The 23840-nt window shown below is 40.1% G+C and overlaps 1 protein-coding gene across 3 annotated transcripts in view; it reads left to right on the forward strand.

The window, feature by feature from the left end:
• Positions 1–23840, forward strand: part of EFCAB11 (EF-hand calcium binding domain 11) — a 213023-nt gene that overhangs the window by 146998 nt on the left and 42185 nt on the right. The window contains exon 6 of one of the 3 annotated variants that reach the window (XM_053603875.1): positions 20799–22263. The exons of the other annotated variants lie outside the window; for them this stretch is intronic. Within the exon in view, the coding sequence (XP_053459850.1) occupies positions 20799–20880 (82 nt within the window). The 3' untranslated portion in view covers positions 20881–22263. Of the gene's footprint in view, positions 1–20798; positions 22264–23840 lie in introns of those variants that run through there. 3 annotated transcript variants of the gene reach the window in all.

Here is a 23840-nt window from a genome sequence, read left to right on the forward strand (position 1 = left end):
GGTTCTGTTGTGTTTAGTTTTCAGAAATTAAAGATGAGGAATGTATTTTTTGTTTTATAAAATTCCCTTTTAAGCCTTTTAACATACAAATAACTATAAGCACCAGCAAAGTGTGTTGCGAATGGATTGACTATAGTATGAGAACAGGATATCTCTTTTTTTATTACTTTCCATTTTAGTTCAAAAAATTCTTTTTATTAAATCATAGCTACGTACATTAATGCAATCATGGGGTACATTGTACTGGTTTTATATACAATTTGAAATATTTTCATCACACTAGTTAACATAGCCTTCACGGCATTTTCTTAGCTACTGTGTTAAGACATTTATATTCTATACTTAGTAAATTTCACATGTACCCTTGTAAGATGCACTGTAGGTGTGGTCCCACCAATTACCCTCCCTCCACCCATCCTCTCCCATCCCCTACCCTCCCTCTCCCCTTTCCCATTCTTCTTGGGCTATAATTGGGTTATAGCTTTCATATGAAAGCTATAAATTGGATTCGTACTAGGGCTGAGTACATTGGATACTTTTTCTTCCATTCTTGAGATACTTTGCTAAGAAGAATATGTTCCAGCTCCATCCATGTAAATATGAAAGAGGTAAAATTCCCATCTTTCTTTAGGGCTGCATAATATTGCATGGTGTATATATACCACAATTTATTAATCCATTTATGGGCCAATGGACTCTTGGGCTTCTTCCATGACTTAGCAATTATGAATTGAGCTGCAATAAACATTCTGGTGCAGATACCTTTGTTATAATGTGATTTTTGGTCTTCTGGTAGAGGAAATTACCTAGTAGAGTAATTGTAGGATCAAATGGCAGGTCTATTTTTAGATCCCTAAGTGTTTTTCCAAACATCTTTCCAAAAGGAACATGGTTCACAAATTTTTTATCTTTTGCTTTGTTTGAAAGATTTTCTTCTTAAGGGGACTTTAGTCCTCATCCTATTTCTACAGCTCCTCTGGGCTTTGTGTTCTGTTGTCTCAGCTCTGGCTTTCATTCTTTTCCCTTTATGGTTTCTTTTTTATTGATATATCATAGTTATACATATTTGGGGATGCATGTGATATTTTGATACATGCATATGTGTATCATGTGTAATGATCAAATTGGGAAAAGTAGGATATCCATCGCCTCAAACATTCATCTTTTCCTTCTATCTAACTATATTTTTGTATCCATTAACCAGCCTCTCTCCTCTCCCTCCTACCTACCCCTCCCAGCTTTTGATAAGCAGCAAACACCTCCCTACCTCCATGAAATCCACTTGTAGCGCCAACATATGTGTGAAAACATGCAGTATTTGTCTTTCTTACACCTGGCTTGTTTTACTTAGCATGCATTTGACCTCCATGTCCATCTATGCTACTGTAAGCAGCAGGATTCTATTCTTTTGATGTCTGAATACTATTCCATTGTGTATATGTACCACATTTTCTTTATACAGTGATCTGCAGATAGGCATTTCTGTTGAGTACATGTCTTAGCTATTGTGAATAATGCTGCCGTAAATGTAGGAGTGCAGCTATCTCTTCAGTAGAATGACTCTCATTCTTTTGGATACATACTCAGCAGGTGGGGGGGGGGGTGCTGGATCCCATGGGAGTTCTTCTTTTAGTTTTTTGAGGATCCTCCATACTGTTCTCCATAATGGCTGTACTACTTCACATTCCCACCGAGGGTGTATGAGCATTCCCCCTTCTCTGCATCCTTGCCAGCACCCATCATTATTATTATTGTTTTGTCTTTGGATAAAAGCCATTTTCATTGGAATGAGATGGTAGCTCCTTGTGGTTTGGGTTTGTATTTACCTCATGATTAGTGATGTAAAACATTTTTTCACATACCTGTTGGCCATTTGTATGTCTTCCTTTAAGAAAAGTCTAATCAGGTCTTTTGCCTGTTTTGTAATTGTATTATTTATTTTTGCTATTGAGTTGAGTCTCATATGTATTCTGAGTATTAATCCCTTGACTTACAGATAGTTTGCTGAAATTTTCTCCCGTGAAAGTTGTCTCTTCCCTTTGTTGATTGTTTCCTTTGCTGTACAGAAGGTTTTTAGCAGGTGGCGCCTGTGGCTCAGTGAGTAGGGCGCCAGCCCCATATACTGAGGGTGGCGGGTTCAAACCCAGCCCCGGCTGAATTGCAACCAAAAAAATAGCCAGGCGTTGTGGCGGGCGCCTGTAGTCCCAGCTACTCGGGAGGCTGAGGCAGGAGAATCGCTGAAGCCCAAGAGCTGGAGGTTGCTGTGAGTCCTGTGACGTCATGGCACTCTACCGAGGGTGGTAAAGTAAGATTCTGTCTCTACAAAAAAAAAAAAAAAAATTATGTTTTTAGCTTGATACAGTTTCATTTGTCTATTTTTACTTTTGTTGCTTGTGCTTTTGAGGTCTTACACAAAACATCTTTCCCCAGACCAATGTCCTTATGTGTTTCCCCAATGTTTTCTGTTAGTAGTTTCATAGTTTTAAGTCTTATATTTAAGTCTTTAATCCATTTTTATTTGCTTTTGTATATGGTAAGGGAAGGGGGCCTAGCTTTATTCTTCTGCATATGATTATCTATTTATTGAAACAAAGTGTCCTTTCAACAGTGTAAATTTTTAATGTGTTTTATTCCACATAGTATTAGAAGTCCTAGCAAGAGAAATTAGGCAAGTGAAAGAAATAAACAGCACCCAACTTGGAAAGGAATATTTCAAATTACCCTTGCTTGCTGATTAAGTGATATTATATTTAGAAAAACCTGAAGACTCCACCAAAAAAAGTGTTAGGCCTGATAAATGAAGTCAGTAAAGTCGCAGGATACAAAATCAACATACAGACAATATATAAATTTATATATTTCCACAGTGAACAAACTCAAAAGAAATTAAGAAAGCAATCCCATTTACAGTAGCTATAAAAATATATCTAGGGATAAATTTAACCAAAGAAATTAAAGATCTCTACAAGGAAATCCATAAAACAGCTATGAAAGACATTGAAGAGGAGACACACACACAGATGGAAACACAGCCCCTGCTTATGGATTGTGAAACTGTCAATACTGCCCAAAGTAATATAAGATTCAGTGCAATCTCTATCAAAATACTAATGACATTCTCCTCAACAGAGAAAAAAATACTACAATTTATATATTTTCTTTTTTGATTTTCATTTGTGTAGTTAAATCTGTCAAGTTAGTCAAAACTTTAATCTTCAGATGTCACAGGAGTCCTCGCTTTCCTCTAATAGTCTATTTCCTCACCATTGCCCCAAATTCACATTTACAGCTCTCTGTGTAGTATTAATTAAAAAGAATGTCATAATGAAATTCCTCTAATTATGATACCAGTGCTTCTGTTAAACTCAAGTTTTGCTAAGGGCTCTTTTCCTAAGCACAACTCAGCATCTGTGGGGGGAAAACATAATTAAGAACTTCAGCAGAAATTTTACCAGTGTACACTACTACATAATTTCGAAGCACTAATATTTTGATACATTTCTGTGCTTTCTTTTCCCACCCTGAAATTATCGGGATGTTCTCTCGTGCTATGCCGTGAAGCCCTGGGGAGGACGCTCAATGCCGCGTCATCGGTGCTGCCTGTTTCAAGCCCAGGTCTTCACATCTCCTTCAACCCCAAGTTTTCATGGCTGTGAAAAGCTCTGGACTGGCTGTACAACTAAGTCATGCTAATCCCAGCGTTTTTCCCATCTCCCATAAACAGAAAATGATCAAGTATAATTGTATATGGTAAGGGAGGTCCTGAGGTCTTGTTCCTAGCAGTACTCGCCGTTGTGTGCACAGCTTTGAACTGGCAGTGTTCTGCAACCTGGCCCTTCTCTCTGTAAAGTGAGACCAACATGGTTTTTTGACCTCAAGATCTCTAAAAGTCGAGAATTATTATTAGTTGGGCATGGGACTGTGCTATGAATCAAGAGATTTGGTTTTCTGTCCTAGTTAGTAAAGTTGCTTTATGTATCTAAGCCTCAATTTTCTCATCTGTAAAGTGAAGTGTGGACTGGGTGATTTCTAAAGTCCTTTGAAAGAAGGTCTGACTGCCTGCTGCTGTTCTGGGCAGAGGACTAGAATCCGGAAGCATGGTGGGCAGGTCAGCATGGGCCTTTCTCCTCAGATGCAACAAGTCAGCATGCAACCCAGCTCACTTCACCCAGACACTAAACAGCATTACGGTAGGAAAAAAAAAGGCATGGAAAGTTCTCACCTCAGGGTGTTCGGTTCTGTGCGGTGTTCCAGAGACTGTAGCACCAAACACGAAGTTCACAGTTGTTTTATACCTGTGGTTTGATTCAAAGTAAAAAAAGGGGGGGTGATTTTTTTTTTTCCTCCCACTGGGAGCTGTTTTCAGTAAAACTTCCATATGGGGATATATTTATTACCAAAGAGCATCAAGTGAGTCAAATAGTCAGACCATGTAGTCACTGAAAGAAAACTGCAGCTGAGGAATGTGCACACAGACTCGGGCACCCTGGCACTGCATTCCTTCTCTGCAGACTCAAACACGTGGTTTCTTTAAACGTTCTATCCATGACATCTTCTCTCTCATTCCTTTCTTATAAACTCACATTCTTAAGCCCTCTAAGTGCTAACTGGTTTTCCTTCATTGGCTATCACTCTCAAGTTGATTTTATCAAACATAAATTTTCCCTTGGCTGTCATCTGTGCACAATGGGAATCTGACAAAACAGAGCCGTGGTTGGGTCTGTTAGGGAGACTTGGGCATTTTGCTCTGTGGGGAGTGGGTGGAAGGTTGGGGGCACAGAGGAAATCTGGCTAAAGTGACAAATGGTCCTTATGGAATATTCTGAAAACAGAGAAAGGTGCAAAGAAGAAAAGAAAAAGCAACCACATTCCTGTAATCCCAGCGCTCTGGGAGGCTGAGGCAGGTGGATTGCCTGAGCTCACAATTTCCAGACCAGCCTGAGCCAGAGCGAGACCTTGTCTCTAAAAATAGCCCGGCATTGTGGCAGGCACCTATAGATCACTTAAGCCCAAGAGTTTGAGGTTGCTGTGAGCTGTGACTCCACGACAATTACACTTCCCCTAGTTGCGTATGGCTTTCTCACCCTGTTCTTACCAAAAATTGAATATTTTTTTAAAAAATCTTTACTAATCTAGTAAGTGAAAATAGTTTTTGTTCTTTCTTTTATTTTTTTGTAGACACAGAGTCTCACTTTGTCGCCCTTGGTAGAGTGCCGTGGAGTCACAGCTCACAGCAACCGCCAGCTCTTGGGCTAAGGGGATTCTCTTGCCTCAACCACCCAAGCACCTGGGACCACAAGTGCCCACCACAACCCTCGACTATTTTTTTGTTGCAGTTTGGCTGGGGCTGGTTCAAACCTGCCACCCTCCGTATATGGGGCCAGCGCCCTACTCACTGAGCCACGGGCTCCACCCTTGTTTTATTTCTTATTGCCAATGACATTGAACATTTTCACTCTTATTAGCTCTTTCTTTCCTCTTTCTGTGAATTATCTGTTCATGCTATTTGCCCATTTTCCCTTCTATAGTGAGAACTTTTACCTATTTTTAATTAGAACTGTTTTTCCAATTTGTTTTATTTTTATGATGATTTTTGATGTGCAGAGATTTGAAGTTTTCATGTATTCAAATCTATAATCTTTTCCTTTGCAATTTCTTCCATTGCCTTTATACATAGACAAAGTTTTTTTCTTCCCCAGAAACCAGATTAAGATCCACTTTCTTGGTTGATTTTAATTTTAAGACTCTTTAATGTATTTGGAATGTATTTTATGTACTTCAATGTATTTGAAATTTATTTTATAATTATATAACAGTGGTTTTCAACTGGTGTGCCATGAGAAGATCTTAGGTGTGCTATGAAAATTTTTACAGACCTTTAATTAAATTATTTTTGAAAGACGTTCAAAACACAGTAAGTATATTCTTTTTTTACTCTTTTTTTGGATCAACATAACTTAAGCGTGCTGCAGAAGGGCATAGGTTCAAGTGTGCCATGAGATAAAAAAGATTGAAAAGCACTGTATGTAGCAATGACCTAAACATTTTTGTTTCCAAATAGTGAGCCAGTATTTCCATGATCTTTTGTTAAACAATCTTTATTTATACATAATGCCATCATTATTATCTATAGTATTGAGAGTCTTCTTATCCACAAGGGGAACTTTCTGGACTGTCTATCTTATTCCCTCGGTTTCCTTATTCTTGCTCCAGGGACATACTTTTTTCTCCTAGTTCTTATCCTACGTTCTAAAACCTGGTATTTTTGTTTTCAGATTATTCTTACTCTTCTTACCTGTTTATTTTCCAGATATATAGTACTGTCAGTTTTGTAAAGTGCCAAAAAACTTCCTTTGGAGTTTTGACAGAAATTATGTTCAACCTATAAATTAATTGGGAAGAATTTGGCATCTTTACAGTGTTCAGTCTTCCCATCCAGGAGTACACATATGGCATTTTGAATTATCCTTTTATATGTCTCAAAGGAATTTTGTATTTTTCTTCATATAAGTTTAACACATTTCTTACTAAGGTATTTCCAGATTATTTTATATTTTAGGTACTTTTTTAATGGAATCTTTTCCCCCTTTAGTTTAGGTCACTATTTTTAATATCATTTTTTCCCCAATGATTGCCAAGTACTGACAGGAATCTAAGTAAGAAGCATATTTGTTCCTTTCCAAGCTTATTAAACTTGGAGATTTAGTACTGGAACCAACCTTAAATACATTTTTTTTAACATATGATAAAACTGAAGTCATGAGAGGCAAAATAATTTTTAAAAGATCATGTAACTCGTTAAGAGAGTGGCTATAGATGAATATTTCCAAATGTCCATATCCTTTGTGTCAAAGACTTGTAAAGCTTAAATATCCAGACTAAATTCATGGTCTCCCCCCTTGTATTAGTTTCTTGTGGCTGCTATCACAATTGCCACAGACTTTGTGGCTCAAAACAACACAAATTTATCATCTTACATTTCTGGAGGCCAGAAACCCAAAATGGATCTCACAGGGCTAATATCAAGGCGTCAGTAGAGCTGTACTCATTCCACAGTCTCGTGGGGAAAATCCATTTCTTCACCATTTCCAGCTTCTGGAGGCCGCCTGCATTCCTTGGCTCATGGCCTCTTCCTCCATCTTCAGAGCCAGTGACTGAGCATTTCAGATCTCTCTCCGACTCTTCTACTTCTCTCTTCTGTTTTTGTTTTTTTTTTGTGTGTGTGTTATACCATTTTAAAGCCCTTACATCAGGCCCACCAAGGTAATATAAAATAACTCCCCATTTTAAAGTCAGCAACCTAATTCTATCTGCAACCTTAATTCCTCTTTCTCATCTAATAGAATATATTTGCAGGTGCCAGGAATTAGGATATGAATGTCTTTGGAGCAGAGTATCACTCATTCAACAAGGATAAACTTTCAAAAAAAAAAACAAGGATAAACTTTCACAACTTGTGTATAAGCACGTCAGCCCCCTCTTTGCAGCACTTTGATGGCTTCCTATCACTCTTTGGATTACAACCAAAATCTTTACGTGGACCACCAGGTACTGTTTCATCCCTTGCACCCTTCAGCTTCCCTGGGCTCCACGTTCATCCTAACTTAACGTCCTGGCCACATTTGCCTTCATTAAGTTCCTTGAACATACCTTGCTCCCTCCTGCCAGAGGCCCTTGCACAGGCTGTTCCCCCTGCTGACCTGCCCTCCCTGATTGGTTCCCTGTTGATCATCAAATTTCAGCTTGGTCCCCCTTCCTCTGGGATCACTGCCCTAACCTTTGCCCAGTTCACAACCCTTTGTCCAACCCTCTCCTAGCACCTCCTATTGATCCTTCAGGCCACTTAGCACATTGGTAATTTTATTTTGCTTGTAGAGTTATTTCATTCTCACCCAGGCTGAGCTAAAAGCTCAAAGGGACCCTGCCTTTTCTGTTCAACCCTATATCTTCAGAACATAATGCGCTTGGTCCATAGTGGGCTTTTAGTGTGTGTCTGGTGAATGAACAAACAACTCAGGGATCCATTTCTTTAAAAAAAAAAAAAAAATAAGTAATGAATGTATTCAGTGATACATTTATAAAGGTAAAAAACTGGGGCAGTTCAAAACTCTAATGATAAGTAAATTATTATAAGTCCTTTTGGTAAAATTCCATATAGCCATTAAAAAAGAAAATTTTGAAGACTATAACAATAGGGGGAAAACATCTGTATTCCACTTAAAATAGCAGGATCCAAATGTTCAGAAGGAGAAGTGACAAAATCATCATAGCAATTGGTTTAAGATCTTGGGATGGTGAGTTGTATTTCTTTTCTCCAAATTATCCTATTCGTAGATGTAGCACATGTTACGTGAACACCACTGAGTGACATTGGGCCAAATACTGGGGATAGCACAGTGAGCAAGAAGCAACTGCCCATTGCAAGTTTAGAGGCAGCTGAGGAAGAACATTAATAATAATCCTAATAATCATGTTGATGGTCCAACATTCACGGATCGCCACTGCATTCAAGGAAACATGGCTTCTTTTGATAGGCCAGTGGTTCTCAACCTTCCTAATACTGTGACCCTTTAACAGTTCCTCATGTTGTGGTGACCCCCAACCATAAAATTATTTTTGTTGCAACTTCATAACTGTAAATTTGCTACTGTTATGAATCGTAATATAAATATCTGATACGCAGGATGGTCTTAGGCGACCCCTGTGAAAGGGTCGTTCAACCCCCAAAGGGGTCACGACCCACAGGTTGAGAACCACTCCCATAGACTAAAGAAAATACTTTTAAAATCAAGATCATCATCATTATAGCACTAAAACTTTGAATTTGGGAAAAATATTATTGGAGTATTATACTCATTTTCTTTAGTCTTTGAAAGAGATTTTCTAAATCTTCTTTCCAGTCTTTAATCGCTACTTATCAAGAAGTAGACTGCATATTCTAAAAGAAAGAAGTTTAGGGACAGGGTGAACATTTAGGCAGTCAGCTGTTTGGATGGTAGGGGAGGAGGGGCCAGAACACATTCCCTGTTCAGTTCAGACTCTTTCCCAGACATTTGGAGGCCCCTCAGCCCCCACTTCCAGGAAACCAAAAATGCAGAGTTTTTTCCAACACAAATTCCCTTGATTTTGTCTTCTTACATTTCTGCACTCACTGAGGGCCTCTGTGCTTGAGCATAATGTAAATACTTAATTTGTTTAATAAATATCCTGAAATAGCCTCTTTGAGTTGTTACTAGAAGGGCACGAACCTTTTAAGTCACTTAGCCAGCACAGATCAACATTTAATGTCTTTAATGATGAGCGTGATCTTTTTTAGTGGCTGAAACATTCCGTAATCAATGATGTGGCCCTGCCTGGAGGCAGGAGAAACTAGATAATGGGCAGAAAATGTCATGCTGGATCGGGCCAGTAATTTGAATCCCTGAAATCGGTGTTAGTGTGGCAATCTATGGGGGCACACTTTCTCATTTCAAGGGTAGGAATAGCTCCCCAACATCCCAAATGTCCCTTGGTGATTTATGTATTATCAAACCCCTCATAAGCATGTCTTTTCTCTACCTGAACCCTGTGAGGCTCTTTGCCTCTCCCGCCCACAGAGGCAGATGCTGCGACAGTTACAGCACAGTAGTCCCTTGCCTGGGGAGAATGCTGAGTGCTGGGCAGGAGGGGAGAGGCCCCTTAGCAGCAGAGCACAGGACGGCACAGGTGATTTGGGAGACCATCCTCAGGGGTGTGTTCCCTCATCTTTATACCAACTTAGAGAATTACTGGAGGAACAGAAAACAAATTCTGTCTTCTAGCTGTTATACAAAGAAGCATTTCCAGGTTTCAGTCTTTAAACTTGGAGTCTGTTGGCTTTATCCTACAATTTGCTTGATTTGGCCATGAGGCTTCCTGATTCTCTGAATACCTGGATGTAGCCCTCCTGAACCTTCATCTCTTTAGACTGAAATTCTCTCATGAAAAGCCCTCATGGTCATTCTCTTTGGTGTAACTTTCTGATTACAAGTAGACCTTCCTAATAGAGTGCTTCTGATAATTTGAGGGAATTACTGCATTACGAAATGTTATTTATTTTTTATGTTGTATATTATTGTCCCCAGACTCAGAGATTCTAAATGATAGGGAGCATGTTGTAAACGAAACATAAATAATTCATTATAATCATGCTGAACTAAGGCCAAATTTTCTACTGGCTCCATGACATACATCAAGGAGAAATGGGCTGAGACATAAAATCTTATTTTTTCAAATAGATTATTTAAGCCTTAAAGTATAAACTGTTAAAAATCTTAACTTTTATAAATTTTTGCATTCTGATTTCATGGGAAAAGGAAAAACTGACATCTCAGAATTTAAAAATGACTTTCCAATAACCAAGATTCATAGAGCAAATCACTCACTGGCAAGTCTTTGCTAACATAGTATGAGAATTTTTCAAGATTTGTCAAGGTCACGACCCCTACATTGACTGTAAGGTTCTGTACATTCCTTTGAAATGTTATGCTTTTAATTAGTCGAAGCAATGAATAGTCTTTGTTTCTATATCATTGTGTTATTAACATTTTGTTGCCAGAACTCCTGGTTATGTCTAAGCACAAAGGAGGCTGGGAAATGTAGTCTAGCTGTGTTCCTGATAAGAGAGGGAAGATTTGCTGAATACATAGCAGCCTCTGTCAGAGTCAGGCCATCCCCATCGGATAGCCAGTTATCCCAAGTTCTTTTCCTATCAACCTTTTCCATCCCCACCAGTTTGAAATGTCTCATTTGACCTTTGCAGAATTCCTACATATGTTTTATTTCTGGACACTATTCTTGTTTGTTGATTCCTAAGTCATAATCGCACTGTTTTTAAGTACTAAGGATTTATATTTTGTTTTGACATTATTTTAAGTTTTTTTAATTTTATTTTATGGTATATTAATTTTTCTAAATAAACTTTAGATTTATTAAATTTCTCAAAAAAAGTACACAAGAAAACTCTCATATAATCAAAAATTATCACATATTATCAAAAATATATACTACTTGGGCCAGGCCTGGTGGCTCATACCTGTAAATCCTAGTACTTTAGGAGGCTGAGGCAGGTGGATTGCTTGAGCTCAGGAGTTCAAGACCAGACTGAGCAAGAGCAGACCCTATCTCTACAAATAGGCACTGTGGCAGGCACCTCTAGTTCCAGTTCTTTGGGAAGCTGAGGCAAGATCACTTGAGCCCAAGAGTTTGATGTTGCTGTGAGCTATGATGCCCTGGCACTCTACCCAGGGTGACAAAGTGAGACTTTGTCTCCAAAAAAAAATGTATATAATCATATATATATACACACACACACATACACATATATGTGTATGTATGTCCTACTCAGAAACATTATACTATTAGAGAAAATATGCCTTGTTTGACAATTGTTGTTTTCTGACTCCAGGGAAGTATACTTTTTTAAAAAGCCAAGCTTCCTACCAAACAATGGCCAGCAATGTAATTAGTAGGGCATTTACAAATGGCTTGATGTTTATAGTTCACATTTCAACTTCAACTCTGTTTGTTGCATTAGCAAAATGAAGCTCATTAAGTCTTATTCTTTTATCCCATTTCTCCAAGCCTCTGAACCTGCTAAAACTCAGCTTTCTTGTCTGCAAGTATGTAATCTTTCCTACATTATACTTGAAAGTTCAGCTTATTCCTAAACCTCTAGTCAGGGATATGAACTTGTTGCTTTCAGAGAGGCCACATCTGTACACGGAGCCATTATGCCGTCTGTTAAAGTGGTCAGAGTTCATTGTATTGCCTCTTTTGTGGAAGGACTTGTACTGTAAAAGCGTGTGTTATTGAAAACATAATTTTCTTCATCGTTATGCTTTCTTTCTAGCCAGATCATAACCTGCTAGAAATCTATTGAGCACAGAGTGAAAAGCTCTTCAGAATAGCTGTTCTTAAGAGATTAAATGATTGCCATCTCTGTCCTGTTTCTTTTATCTCATAATCAAGTTCAAGATGATACTGGATATCTCAGCTGAAGTGATTATATATTTGAAATAGAAATGGCTTTATCTCCATTCATATTTTCCACTGTTGAAGTCAGGATTTTTTTCCTTTCTATTTACATTTATATATGTTGATGGTTCCTTATAACTGTCCACAGGGTCAAATATTCAAACTGCTTTTTTTTAAAGGCTAGAAATGGCTAAAAGGAGTTGGGTTGCATTTTTAAATTTTCTATACGCAAAGATGCTAGTTGTATAATCAAGATGCAGCTTAGATTCATGAAAACTTGAAACCAGTTCAAGTCTAGCCCAGCCATTCAACTTGGCAAGCTGAGTCTTGATATTTCTAGCAGCTCAGAGGCTTGTCCAAGGTCACAAAGCTGGGCAGCAGCCTGCTGAAGAAGGGAGTCCCCTTCTGGGCAGTTTCTGCTGGGCCACTGCCTCCTACCATATCTAGAGTTGGCCTGGAGTAGTTACACAGCTATGGCATGGGAGGAAAAATGGAAGATTTGGTGGCCCCTGAAGGACAGGAAACAGATTTGTTATGATGAGTTCAAAGATGTTCACTTTGACTTTTTGTTCTTTGTCCTAAATGCTGTCGGATGTGTGCTATTTTATTACATTGCAGTTTCTCTTCCAGAGAATCAAACTTAGAAATAAGATTGTTTATTAGCAGCTCTGCTAAAACACTTGATAGAGTAGAAATATCAAACCATTTCCTGGAAATGAGGCTTTGGGATATATGTTGATTGCTTTTATCTGTAAGTAGTCAATAATCAGGGATACTGAAATACGAGTCTCATTCTTAAAACTTAGTAAATAGGAAAAAGTGAGTCATTATTTATGGTTAATCCCTTTTGCCAGCTGTGACTGCATTTTACATCCAGTTTTTCCTTTTTTCTTGGACTGCAGAATTTATTCTGTCACTCATTGAGGGGAAAAAAATATCGGTCCCCTCAGTAGCCTCTTCAGCACATTAAGAACCACAAGCCATCATAAACAGAACTTTTGGGCAGCGCCTGTGGCTCAAAGGAGTAGGGTGCTGGCCCCATATGCCGTAGGTGGTAGGTTCAAACCCAGCCCTGGACAAAACTACAAAAGAAAATAAACAGAACTTTTTTTTTTTTTTTTGGTTACAGCAAGCCTTACTTCTTTAGAGTGCAGTACTGAGGAAAATAATTGGGAAAACCTTGGGATAGTATCTAAGGAGAAACTGGAATTATTTAGGATTTCTTTCAAATTAGAAATGTCATTTCAGAAGTCCTGTATTCATTGAGTGTCCACTGTCAGTTTACCAAGTTTCAGATATTACAAGGTTTAGAAAAGATTTCAGACAGGCTACCTCGTATATCAGGAGGCTTTCACTTGCAAGTAGCAGGAAATTGACCTCAGACTGCCCTGAACCGCACAGGGAATGTATCGGGTCAATAACTATGAGTCTTGACATAGGGCAGGCTTCAGGCATGGTTCGTTAAGGCTCCAGCTCCTCTGCTGTTCTTCTGACTCTTCCTCTCACTATATATAGCTCCATTCTCAGGCTGATAATTAACACTTAAAAAGCCTGTGCACAAATTATTGGGATCATAGGACTATTGTGGAGATCGTGCCCTTATGGTAGGACAACCTCCTGCAATACCAGGCCTCACCTCAGCATCCCAGATGTCCATACTGAGAGAGCTTCTTTCTCAGCTTGTGAACAAAATGCCCAGACTTCATTGTGTTTGTACCAACTCTTTACCAATCAGTAGTGGCCAGAGAAGGAACAAAATGTACTGAAACCAATCAATCTTTGAACCAGTCATTGCAATAAGGAAAGTGGGATTACAGTAATTGGATTAGGCCAGTCAGCTCCCACTCCTGGGGCTTGGGGTGGGGATCTGTCCCACCCGAACCATTCAGCTGCCGCATAGCATAGAGCAGGTAGGTGGGTGGTGGGAAGTAGCCAGCAGTGTCCACTTCACCGTTAGTCCAGTGGGCTGAACCTGGTACTAATGAGGCCAAAGTTTCGCCTTGGCTTGTATCATTCTTTACCCCTGGCTTGGTCTGGACATCTATTTACCTTTCACAGTTCATCCTAAGTGGCCAAGTCTGCCAGCTGTTCAAGCCAGTTTATGGCTGTGCCGCTACATCCAAAAGAACCTTGTAAGAATCTTATAGCCAGGAATGTATTGTCTTCCCACTGAAGGAGCACTTAAAGGCTAATAATGCTATTTGTTGTTAATAGACTACATATTAATAAGGCATTTATTGGACAGTGAAGACTGCTGCTATGTTTTTCTGATTAACTGGCATTTTAATTGCTTGGAACTTCAAACTTCCAAAAGAAAAGCAAAATCAAACCTTGCTCTTCTTAAAGGCAATCCAAAAAGGATTTTGCAAATAGAAGATGGAACACTCTGATCTATTTCAAGCAGTGAGGTCCCTTTCACCTGAATGAGAAGCTGGCTTGACAGGCTGTTGCTCATGGCAAGTTAAATGCTCAGAATGAACTTTATCTCTCAAAATAAACTTTACCCTGTGTCTTAACCTAGGCTCTTCCTAGAAGCAGAGCCTGAGATGAGGACTTGCTTGCAGGGTGTTGTGAAAACACAAAAAGAGGGAAAACTGATGCATGAGTTGGTCCTCAAGTTCATTATTGCTCTGAGCAACTAGAGCTCCATCCGTGCAGAATTCCAGTGAGGCCAAAGAATGACCTTAGAGTTGTCTACTGAGGGACAGAGCGGACAACAGTTTCCATTGAATCCTCCAGCCTCATTGGTCAAGGGTTGCCCTTAACCCCCTTTTCATATTCCCAGATTGTGTGTGTGTGTGTGTGTGTGTGTGTGTGTGTGTGTGTGTGTGTACGCCAACCCAGATGTCAGTGGTCCCAACACAGAAGATGCTGGTGCCGGGTTTCATCCAAGGTGAGGCACTACCAGCAGTGGCAAGGACTTAAGAAAGCTGGACAGTGCCTCAGGCCAAAGGCAGCCCAGGGCACAGAAGGGAATGCTCTGCCAAAGTCACATGGAAGCCAAGAAAAGGCTAGCGTCATCTGCATAGCTCCTTAGTCCTTCCCATGCATCTGAATGGCTTTTTTTAAAACATGCACCTTCACAAAGGTAAAATGAATAAACACATTACCAACTGAATTGCTGTGTAGCACTGCAGGATGCTCATCAGCTGAGAGGCAGCTGCCAGTGGCTGGACCCCACCAGCTCCTTGGAAGGGAAACCTGCTTGCGGGAGAAGCTGTCATCAGTGCATCTTCAATAGCGGCCCTCTCATCCACAGCAGGGCTCCTTGCTTGGAGGGTAATTTTTACTCTCACTGTTCAGTCAGTATGACAGCTTTGTCCCTAATGTAATGGCAGTTTTGACTTTAGTTTAAATTATTCCATAAAGAATCAAAGAGAAGGAAATTCTCTCTCCCTTTTCTCTGCTCCAAAATTCCACTAAGAAACTTTTCTCATTTAAATCTTTGCCTCCACATTAAATTTCTCATTCATTTTTCAGGTAAATCAAATACAGCATCAACTTTCAAAACCCTGTGTTATTATCATGGTGACTGAAAATAATTATTGTCTTTCAGTGCATTTGCTAGGAATACAGATATGTCTGGCACTGGCCCTGTTAGACCAGCACAAGTTTGCCTCTTGAGTGGTAGGTCTTCACCGGGCTCAATTTAAAACCTTAGTGTTGGCAAGACGGAGTATTGGGGCAGTTATCCACATAATCTATCTGAGAAACATGCACCTCAGCTGACCTTTAAATCATTTGTTTAAAAAAAAAAAAAAAAAGCTTTACCTAACAATTGCAATCAGTGTAACCTGGCTTATTGTACCCTCAATGAATCCCCAACAATAAAAAAAAAAAAAAAGTCCTGAAAGCAATTATTTTAGCAAGTGGGGCATTAGCTGGAATGTTCCCAAGGATTGCCTCAACCTATGGTTCTTCTAACTCAGAGGTTCTCAACTGAGGATGATTTTGTTCCCCAGGGGACATTCAGCAATTTCTGGAGACATACTTAGCTTTCACCGTTGGGGGTGAGGGGTGGGAGAGGGTATTGCTGACATCAAGTAGGAAGAGGCCAGGAATCCTGCCCCACATCCTTCAAGGCCCAGTGCAACGAAGCCCCCTCTCTGCTACGACAGCAGGGCCAGGTCCAAAAATGTCAGTCGTGCTGAGATTGAGAAACCCAACTCCAGCTGTGGAGGGTTTAAACAGTGTGAAATAAGGCCACTTGTTAGGAAAATTCAGACTTAAAAAGAAAGAAAATATCCTTTCAGTTGAAAAAGGTATCAATATTGTAAAGAATATTTTAAGACAGAATTTCCATAACTCTACCATTTTCATAAGACACATTTCTGTTTAGCATATAACCTTCCTCTTCTGCCCAAATGAATATATATGTTTATAAAATTGCAATTATGACGTATATACTATTTTTGTATTCTTGTTTCCACTTAAAAATGTCACTTCATGGCTTTTCCTAGGAAGATTTTATTGATTTTTTGATATAATGGAGTCTATTAAACCATTCATTCTTTGTTTCTTTCCTTCTTTTTATTTATTTATTTTTCCAAAGTAACTTGGGTAAAAGCAAGTACTCCAGTTTGAAATCTGGCTTTAGAGACCTAAGAATGGGATACCCATAAATGATTTTACAACAATAACTATTTTCCAAGAAATAACTACTTTCAGAACATTCTAAGAAATTGTCATGATGTAAATACTTTTGTATTTGCTACTTACAAGAAAAATTTCACTACTTACAAAATTTTTAAATTAAAAAAACCACAAAACCTTCTGTTCCCCTTCTTCCCCTCAATGTATTGGAGTACACCACGGCTTTGCTCCGTAAGACTGACAATGGGAAGCCCTGGCTTCTTCAGGTAGAGACCTCTTCACCTCTGCGTCAAGGAAGCCTCTAGCCTGGGCTGAAGAACGGAAGCCCCCACACCAAAAGAATGCAACAGAGTCTCACTTAACAAATCAAGATGTCAAAGAGAAGAATGCTAAAGCTCATGCTAATTATAACTACTTTTTAATACAATGAATCAGAACAAGTCTGTATTTTAAAAGATATGAAAACTGTTGGGGTCAGCTGTATGCACGGAGTCTAGATCTTGCTGGAAATCTTCTGTGAATCCTGGTGTCTTTTGAACCTTCCTACACTTCCAAGCCCAAATAGTATTGCCTGGAAACCCCACTCCACACCTCATGAGATTATTGAGCACTTCTCAGGATTCTCACAAATTTCTTGAAGGCTTGTGGCTCTGAGTTAGTTCTCACTTCTCTGGATTCATTCAGTTAATGGATCCTCCCGTCTTTCCCCACCTGCTTTTCTTGTTGTCTACTGTACCTGCTCAGACAGATCTTATCTCCTAAGTCAATCTTCAGCTCTTAACACAGATACCCCCCAATGTCACTACCCCCCATAGTGTGTGTATGCCTGTCACACCCTTGGTGGGGATGGGGGAGAGAGTATAACAAGCAACACAAACAACTTCGAAGCACGTGGTGAACAGAGCAGTCAATCAAAGGGCTTTCGATCTCCTGACCACTGGGGACTCTCATTCCTGCACCCTCTTCCTCCCAGATGGCCCTAAATTGTTCACACTAAGTTATACACAGCAGGTCAGCTCTCTTGAGTCCATACTCCCCAAATCTGAGTCTCCCTTTTGCACCTCAAAAACAAACCAAAAAAGCCTTTAATTTCACTGGACCTACATTCCTAGAAGCAGTTATTATTCATAGCAATTTATTTTCCTCTTGTGCAGCTGTATAATTTTGAAAAGCCAGCTCTGTAATATGTCTATACCTGTATCCATATGTCTAGTAATGAGCAGCTGCTTACCTGGACTGGAGTGCATGCTGTCTGTCCATAGGGCAAGTTAGACTCTCACATACCCGCTGTTCTGCTTTGGTTCAGTTTCTGCTTTTTAGCTCTAAACTGGATAGCCTAGCATTCAAAGGACTTCTTCCATCCATTGGCCCCCTTTTTTAGCCTCCCTCTCCAAGGTTTGCCTCTCGTGGTCTCTCCTGTGCCTTATCTGTGTTTACAGAATGTGGTTGAGCCTAGAGATCGTAACTAACTGACTTACGGGGATGGTCCTGGAGTGATGAGTCTAGGTGAGTTCTCTTGTCTGTTTCATTCCTACAGAGTTTCATTTAGACTCTGTAAAGACAGTGATGATACAGTCTCTTTCTCTAATCCCCCAGTACCTCCTGGAAGGTAATAGATTTTCCATAATAACGTCAGCTGTTTCCTCAGATTCGTTTATTCCACAAATTCATTCATTCTACAGACACTCATTGTCTGCTGTGGGCTCAGACGTGAGGACACAGCAGCAAACACAAAGGACTTGCCCCTCCAAGTTTTGTTTCCAGCTAAAACATGTGATGGCAGAATATTTTAGTGCTGAAGGTTTGTGGGTGACAGTGAAGCAATGCATTCTACGTAGTTTCAGAACTAAAGTAAACTCCTATTAGGGTTGAATGCTGTGGACGGAAACAATGAAACTCTTTATCCAGTGACAAGTTCTTCATCGCCTGAGCACCGATGCTGCCCAGCGGCCACAGCTATTTTTTTCTCACAGTGATTTGAGTGTGGGTGCTGTGAAATCTTTTTTCTTCTTCGGAATAGTTTGGTCTGCCACAAAAAAGCAGTCTGCATTTGCTTTTGAAATGATAGCCCTGCAAGCCTGAAAAAATAATCATAATAAAAAATAATAATAGCCTTGAAACTTGAATTTCCTCTTCACTCTCCGTAAGATGACCAGACCTGCTCGTCTGGAGGTGGGAGAGGGAGGACAACAAGTTGGAAGGCAAAGTATTATCATGCTTCAGGCTAAATATTAATATAAACTTAAAAATATAAATGACACCCCTTGATTCATCATGTGAATAAAATCCCACTCCGAACCACACAAATAAACTTTCCCATTTTAACAGTTCTTGTTTATACTGTGAGAAGCTTTGGCAAAGACAGCAAGAAAATTAGAAACTAATACAATGACAATCAAGGTTGTTAACTGAGAAAATCAGGCAAAGGGATTCCTTTCCCTACAAGCATTCAGCATCTCAGTAAGTGAATAAATACATACATACACACACAAATATTATCACAAACACTTTATTCTTAACACTATTTTTTTAGGTTATCCACTTAACTCACCCTCTGAGATTTATAGTTCAATCATACCACTTCAGAGTGGAAAGAAAAAAGGCCATTTATCTAATCCTATTCCTTGGGAAAAAATGCTTAGGCAATATTAAGAATCTTCAATTATCTAATTTAATAAAAGGAATGATTTATAGTCTGTAGTTAGCAACATGTTATCCTGATTATTTCTAATCCCTTGGAGGAGATCTGACATTATGCTTTTGGTCTTGTGTAGCATGAAATCATCATGTATATTTTACCAAAAGAAGTAACAAGAATAACGGCCTCTGCAGTCTGCAATCATTTTATACTAACACACTGCAACATGGCTTTGCCCTGGGGCAGAGAAGTAGGGATTTTTCTTTACTTCAAAAGAATGAAAAATTATCATCACTCTATTCTGAACCATTATAGACTTCAGAGACTTTGGCATGAAATATTCAGAAAGTTTATTTTAGAATTCAATATTTTAAAAAGCCTGCTTTAAAACTATTACAGTGATTAGTGGCTCTCTTGGTTGGACCAGACTTTGGTTTAAAAAGTCCTGTGTCATAGTTGCTACTATTTGTTGTTTCAGTAAAATATAATTTGCATCAACCACGGAAGCTACATAGAAAGGATGGAATACGTTGTCTTGAAATGGCCCCCAAAGAGTAATTGTGACCACTGGTCATCAGTTACGCTTTAAAACACATTTTTTAATGAACATTTCTCTTACTGGTAACAGTTTGTATTGCTTGTGCTGTGATTTTGTCCTTCTGGTGTGTACTGTCTTAACCATGCGGAGTGGGTGCCATTTCTTGGCTCCCTGTTCAGGGAGCAATACCCCGGTCTCAGCAGTTTTAGGGACACACAAGAACAGCCCAGCTGAGGCCACCCCACCTTCAGTTGACCAGCCAGAGGTTCCCACTTTCATCACTCTTCATAGGAGGCAGAGAAGTTTATTGGGTATTGATGAGGATTTGGCAGGGTTTCTGAGACCCTAAAGGAAGCCACTGAAAAATCTCTGGAAGGAGAATTGGAATGTAATCACTTCTGTCTGGAATATCCTATTTATGTAGGGAGGTGAGGTGGAATACAGTATAGCTAATTTCAGAATTGAATGAGCCTCGTTTGAGTTCCAACACTGCTATTTACCAGCAATGTGATATTGAGAAAACTGCTGAGTTTCTATCGCCTCCTCAAGGCTCAGTGTATCTGTTGGTAAAATGGACCCAACCCAGCATCAGTGCAAAGATTCAGTGAGATTATTCCTTATTCCCAAACTCTTTTTCTTAGCTCTTGTTTATCCCACATTTCTGTTACGTAATAGGTATATATTTTTTGATGTATCATAGACATATGTCTAGTTATCCTAGTAGAGAATAACTAGAAAAACGTTCATTCCTCCCTTTCTTATATAACCTATGCATTTGGCTTTATTACTTCAAATACATTGACTATATTATTTCTGTAGGTTTTAATAAATACCTTTTTTTTCTTCTCACTTTATTGATTAGGTATTATCAATGTAAAAAAAAAACAAAACAAAACAGGCATCAATCTTGGCCTTCAAATAGATGAACTAGGTCCCTCTCTCACACTGCCAGGCAGAGAAGTGAAGATTGTAACGTGCTCGTGATGCATGGTCCTGTGAGAACAGTGTGCGAGTAACTTTTGTTTCATTCTCCAGGGAAGTAGATCAAGACTCAGATGGTCACGTCAGCTTTAGAGACTTCGAATATGCCATGAACTATGGACAAAATGAAGCCTAACTATTGTGAACTACTTTTTGGCAATTCTGGGGTAATCGATCTACAGATTATAATGTGTTTAAAGGTAAAAAAGACTCCACTCTGCTAATGATGTACTGCTACGTCCTTGTGACTAAACTCTTAATCATAACTTCTGGGTGCTGATGACCGGCTTGCATCTTAGAATCCCAGAGTGGCACCGGGAGTCTCCTTCCTTCTGTGTGGCCACCAGCCGAGTCAGGCCACCACAGCTAGCATGGCCGGGCAGGGGCCCCCGTCCCTGTCACACACACTCACTGCAGGCCGGGTGCTCCACCCATTCACTGCAGTGTCCTCACTGTCCCGCACCAGCTCCTGATTCTCGTCATCTCCCAATGTCTGGGAAGGTGCAGCTTTCTCCCACCGAAGGTTCCACTTTCCTTCATTTGCTCAACTTTGGTTGGACAAATAGTAGCACCTACATATGCTGAGAGCTTACTATGTTCCGGGCAAGGAGCAGGGCCTTGGGTAAACAGAGACTCAAGACTGCTCTAAGGTAAATTCCCAGAATCCAAATCTTTACTGCAAAGTGGCCCTAGGACACTGGCTGTGCAAGACAAAGAAAGCAGATTGGGCTAACATAAGCAAGCCTTCTCCAGCTATCCAGAGGAGGAGCAGAATGCTGTAGGGATTTGGGGCAGAAGACACATTCCCAGAGCTCTTTCGGGTGACCTGAGCCTGGGCTTCCTGCTGTAGAGAACTAAGCCCCTGGCGGCCCGGCCACCCTCTTCTGCACAGGAGTTGCAGTTCTGTCCTGCACCCAGAGACTCCACCATCACATGGTCACATCCTCCATGCCCTTCCTGTCCCTTGGGGTTCTGGTGATTGCTATACTGGAGCAGAAACACTCATCATTTATTTTGAGTAATTCCAAACTATTGCTATCAATATTAACATTGTATTTCTAAGTGTTCAGAATTCCTAACATTAACAACATTAGTAAAACAATATTTAATATACTTCACATTTTAAAATTGTTACACATTTAAAGGGCAAGTAAAAATGTAAATTTGTTAAGTAGAAGCATTAAACCAGCATCCGTCTCATCTACATTATCAGCAGATAACTTCAATAAAAATAAAGTTTAAAGTGTCATAAATAAGAGGAGTCTAAAGAGATGTGACAACTAAATTGGTATCTTGGTTGGGAATATGGAGCAGAAAAAGGACATTAGATAAAAACAAATCAAGCATGGACTTTAGCTAATCATAATGTATCAATATTGTTTCCATATCCATGTAACATGCTAATAACAGGGGAAACTGGGGGAGGGGCACGTGGGAACTCTCTGTTCTATTTCACAGTTTTCCTGTAAATCTAAAACTATTCCAAAATTAGAAGTTTGTCAAAAAAATAAAATCTTATTCAGAAACTAATAAACTAAACTTCATTTAAAATAAATAAAACATTGAAAATCAAGTATAAATATTATTTCAAAAACAATGTGGATTAATGGTATCACTGAGTGTTTGTGTTTTGTACAAATTGTTCCAGTTAATGAAAAGCCCTTTCTGACTTTGGGTAGAGTTTTGTTCAGCAAGTATTTTTATCATAAACTGAATCATTGAATCATTGATTCTGATCCCAAAACATAAATAATAGAGATTTTAAATTTTCAAAATATCAAAATTAGAGCAATACACCAACAAACTGGCATTATTCAGTAATTGCCAGAATACGGAAACCTTCTCCTGTGGTCACGACTTGGATTTGATTGCTCCTGGAAAACGTGACCGGGAAGGGGAGGGTCACTTCCCACAGCTGACGTGGAGGCAAGAGGCCCTGTTGGGAACAGCTATTGGGCAACTCCCTTGGCCCTCACTTAGTCAAGGTTCTTTTTGGTCTCAATGACAGAAACCTACCCAAACTAGCTTGGACTGCTACGGAATTTACTGGAAAACAGGGCTGGCTGAGGGAATCTAACACAGGGATAGCAGTGGTGCAGCTGGTTTCCAGAATAATGAACCAGCAACTCTAGCACCTCCAGACTCTGCCTCTCTCCTGTAGTCACTGCAGTTGGCCCGTGATCCATCCAGTTTCAAGTCCAGAGACCCCAGGAAGAGGGGGTCTGCTATGATGCCACGGCACTCTACCCGGGGCAACAGCTTGAGACTCTGTCTCAAAAAAAAAAAAAAAAAGAGGCTCTGGTTGGCCTCTGTATTAGCCAACTCTCGTTCACCCCAGGATATGGCCATGGCCACTGGGGTACTGAGGCAGGTCCTACAGAGAGGAAGCTGGTAAGATCTGGGCAATAATTCCATCTTCTTTCTCAGAAGAAAACAAGCTGGCTAGGGCCCAGTCTAGAAAGGAACACAATCCTAGGGGTTTGCTGCTTAGGAGGATCCAGGCTCTCAGAGCAAAGACAGAAAGAAAGGAAGAATAAGAAGCTGCTCGCTCCAGTCTCCTCCCCTTCTCACCAATTCCCTAGGCCTGATCCATTCCTCATGCCCTGAGCTCCCCCCCGCCCCACTTCCAGGCCCTGGGCACGCCCCTTGTCCACATGCTGCTGTCTGGGCACAGTGGCCTTATTGATCTAACCTCAGCTCAGCGGCCCACGGGTGGGCATCTGTGCACGCCAATCGACTCAGTCTATTCCCTTGGAAAACATCCAGGGGGAGAGTGGGAGGTGGCAGTGCTCCCAAGAGGCTGGGTGAGAGAGGCCTGCCTCAGGAGCGAGTGGCAGACACAGCGGAGCAAGATGGCCAGTTTGCACTGAGAGCAGAAAAAAGGAAAGCAGACACCAACGTGGGAGCAGGAAAGGAGGTTGTGCTTGGCTTCTGGTTAAAGTTTGTGTGCGAGGCCCAGTCCTTTGGGTCCTGTGAGGTAACCCTGAACCCTTCCAATAAATCCTTCTGCTCAGGCCAGCTGGAGTTGTTTTCTGTGATTTGAAACCAAGAAAATCCTAACTGTTGTAAACATGGGGCCAAGGACAGAGTCCGAGG

Source organism: Nycticebus coucang, chromosome 9 (assembly GCF_027406575.1).
Source record: "Nycticebus coucang isolate mNycCou1 chromosome 9, mNycCou1.pri, whole genome shotgun sequence".
NCBI classification, from domain to species: Eukaryota; Metazoa; Chordata; class Mammalia; order Primates; family Lorisidae; genus Nycticebus; species Nycticebus coucang.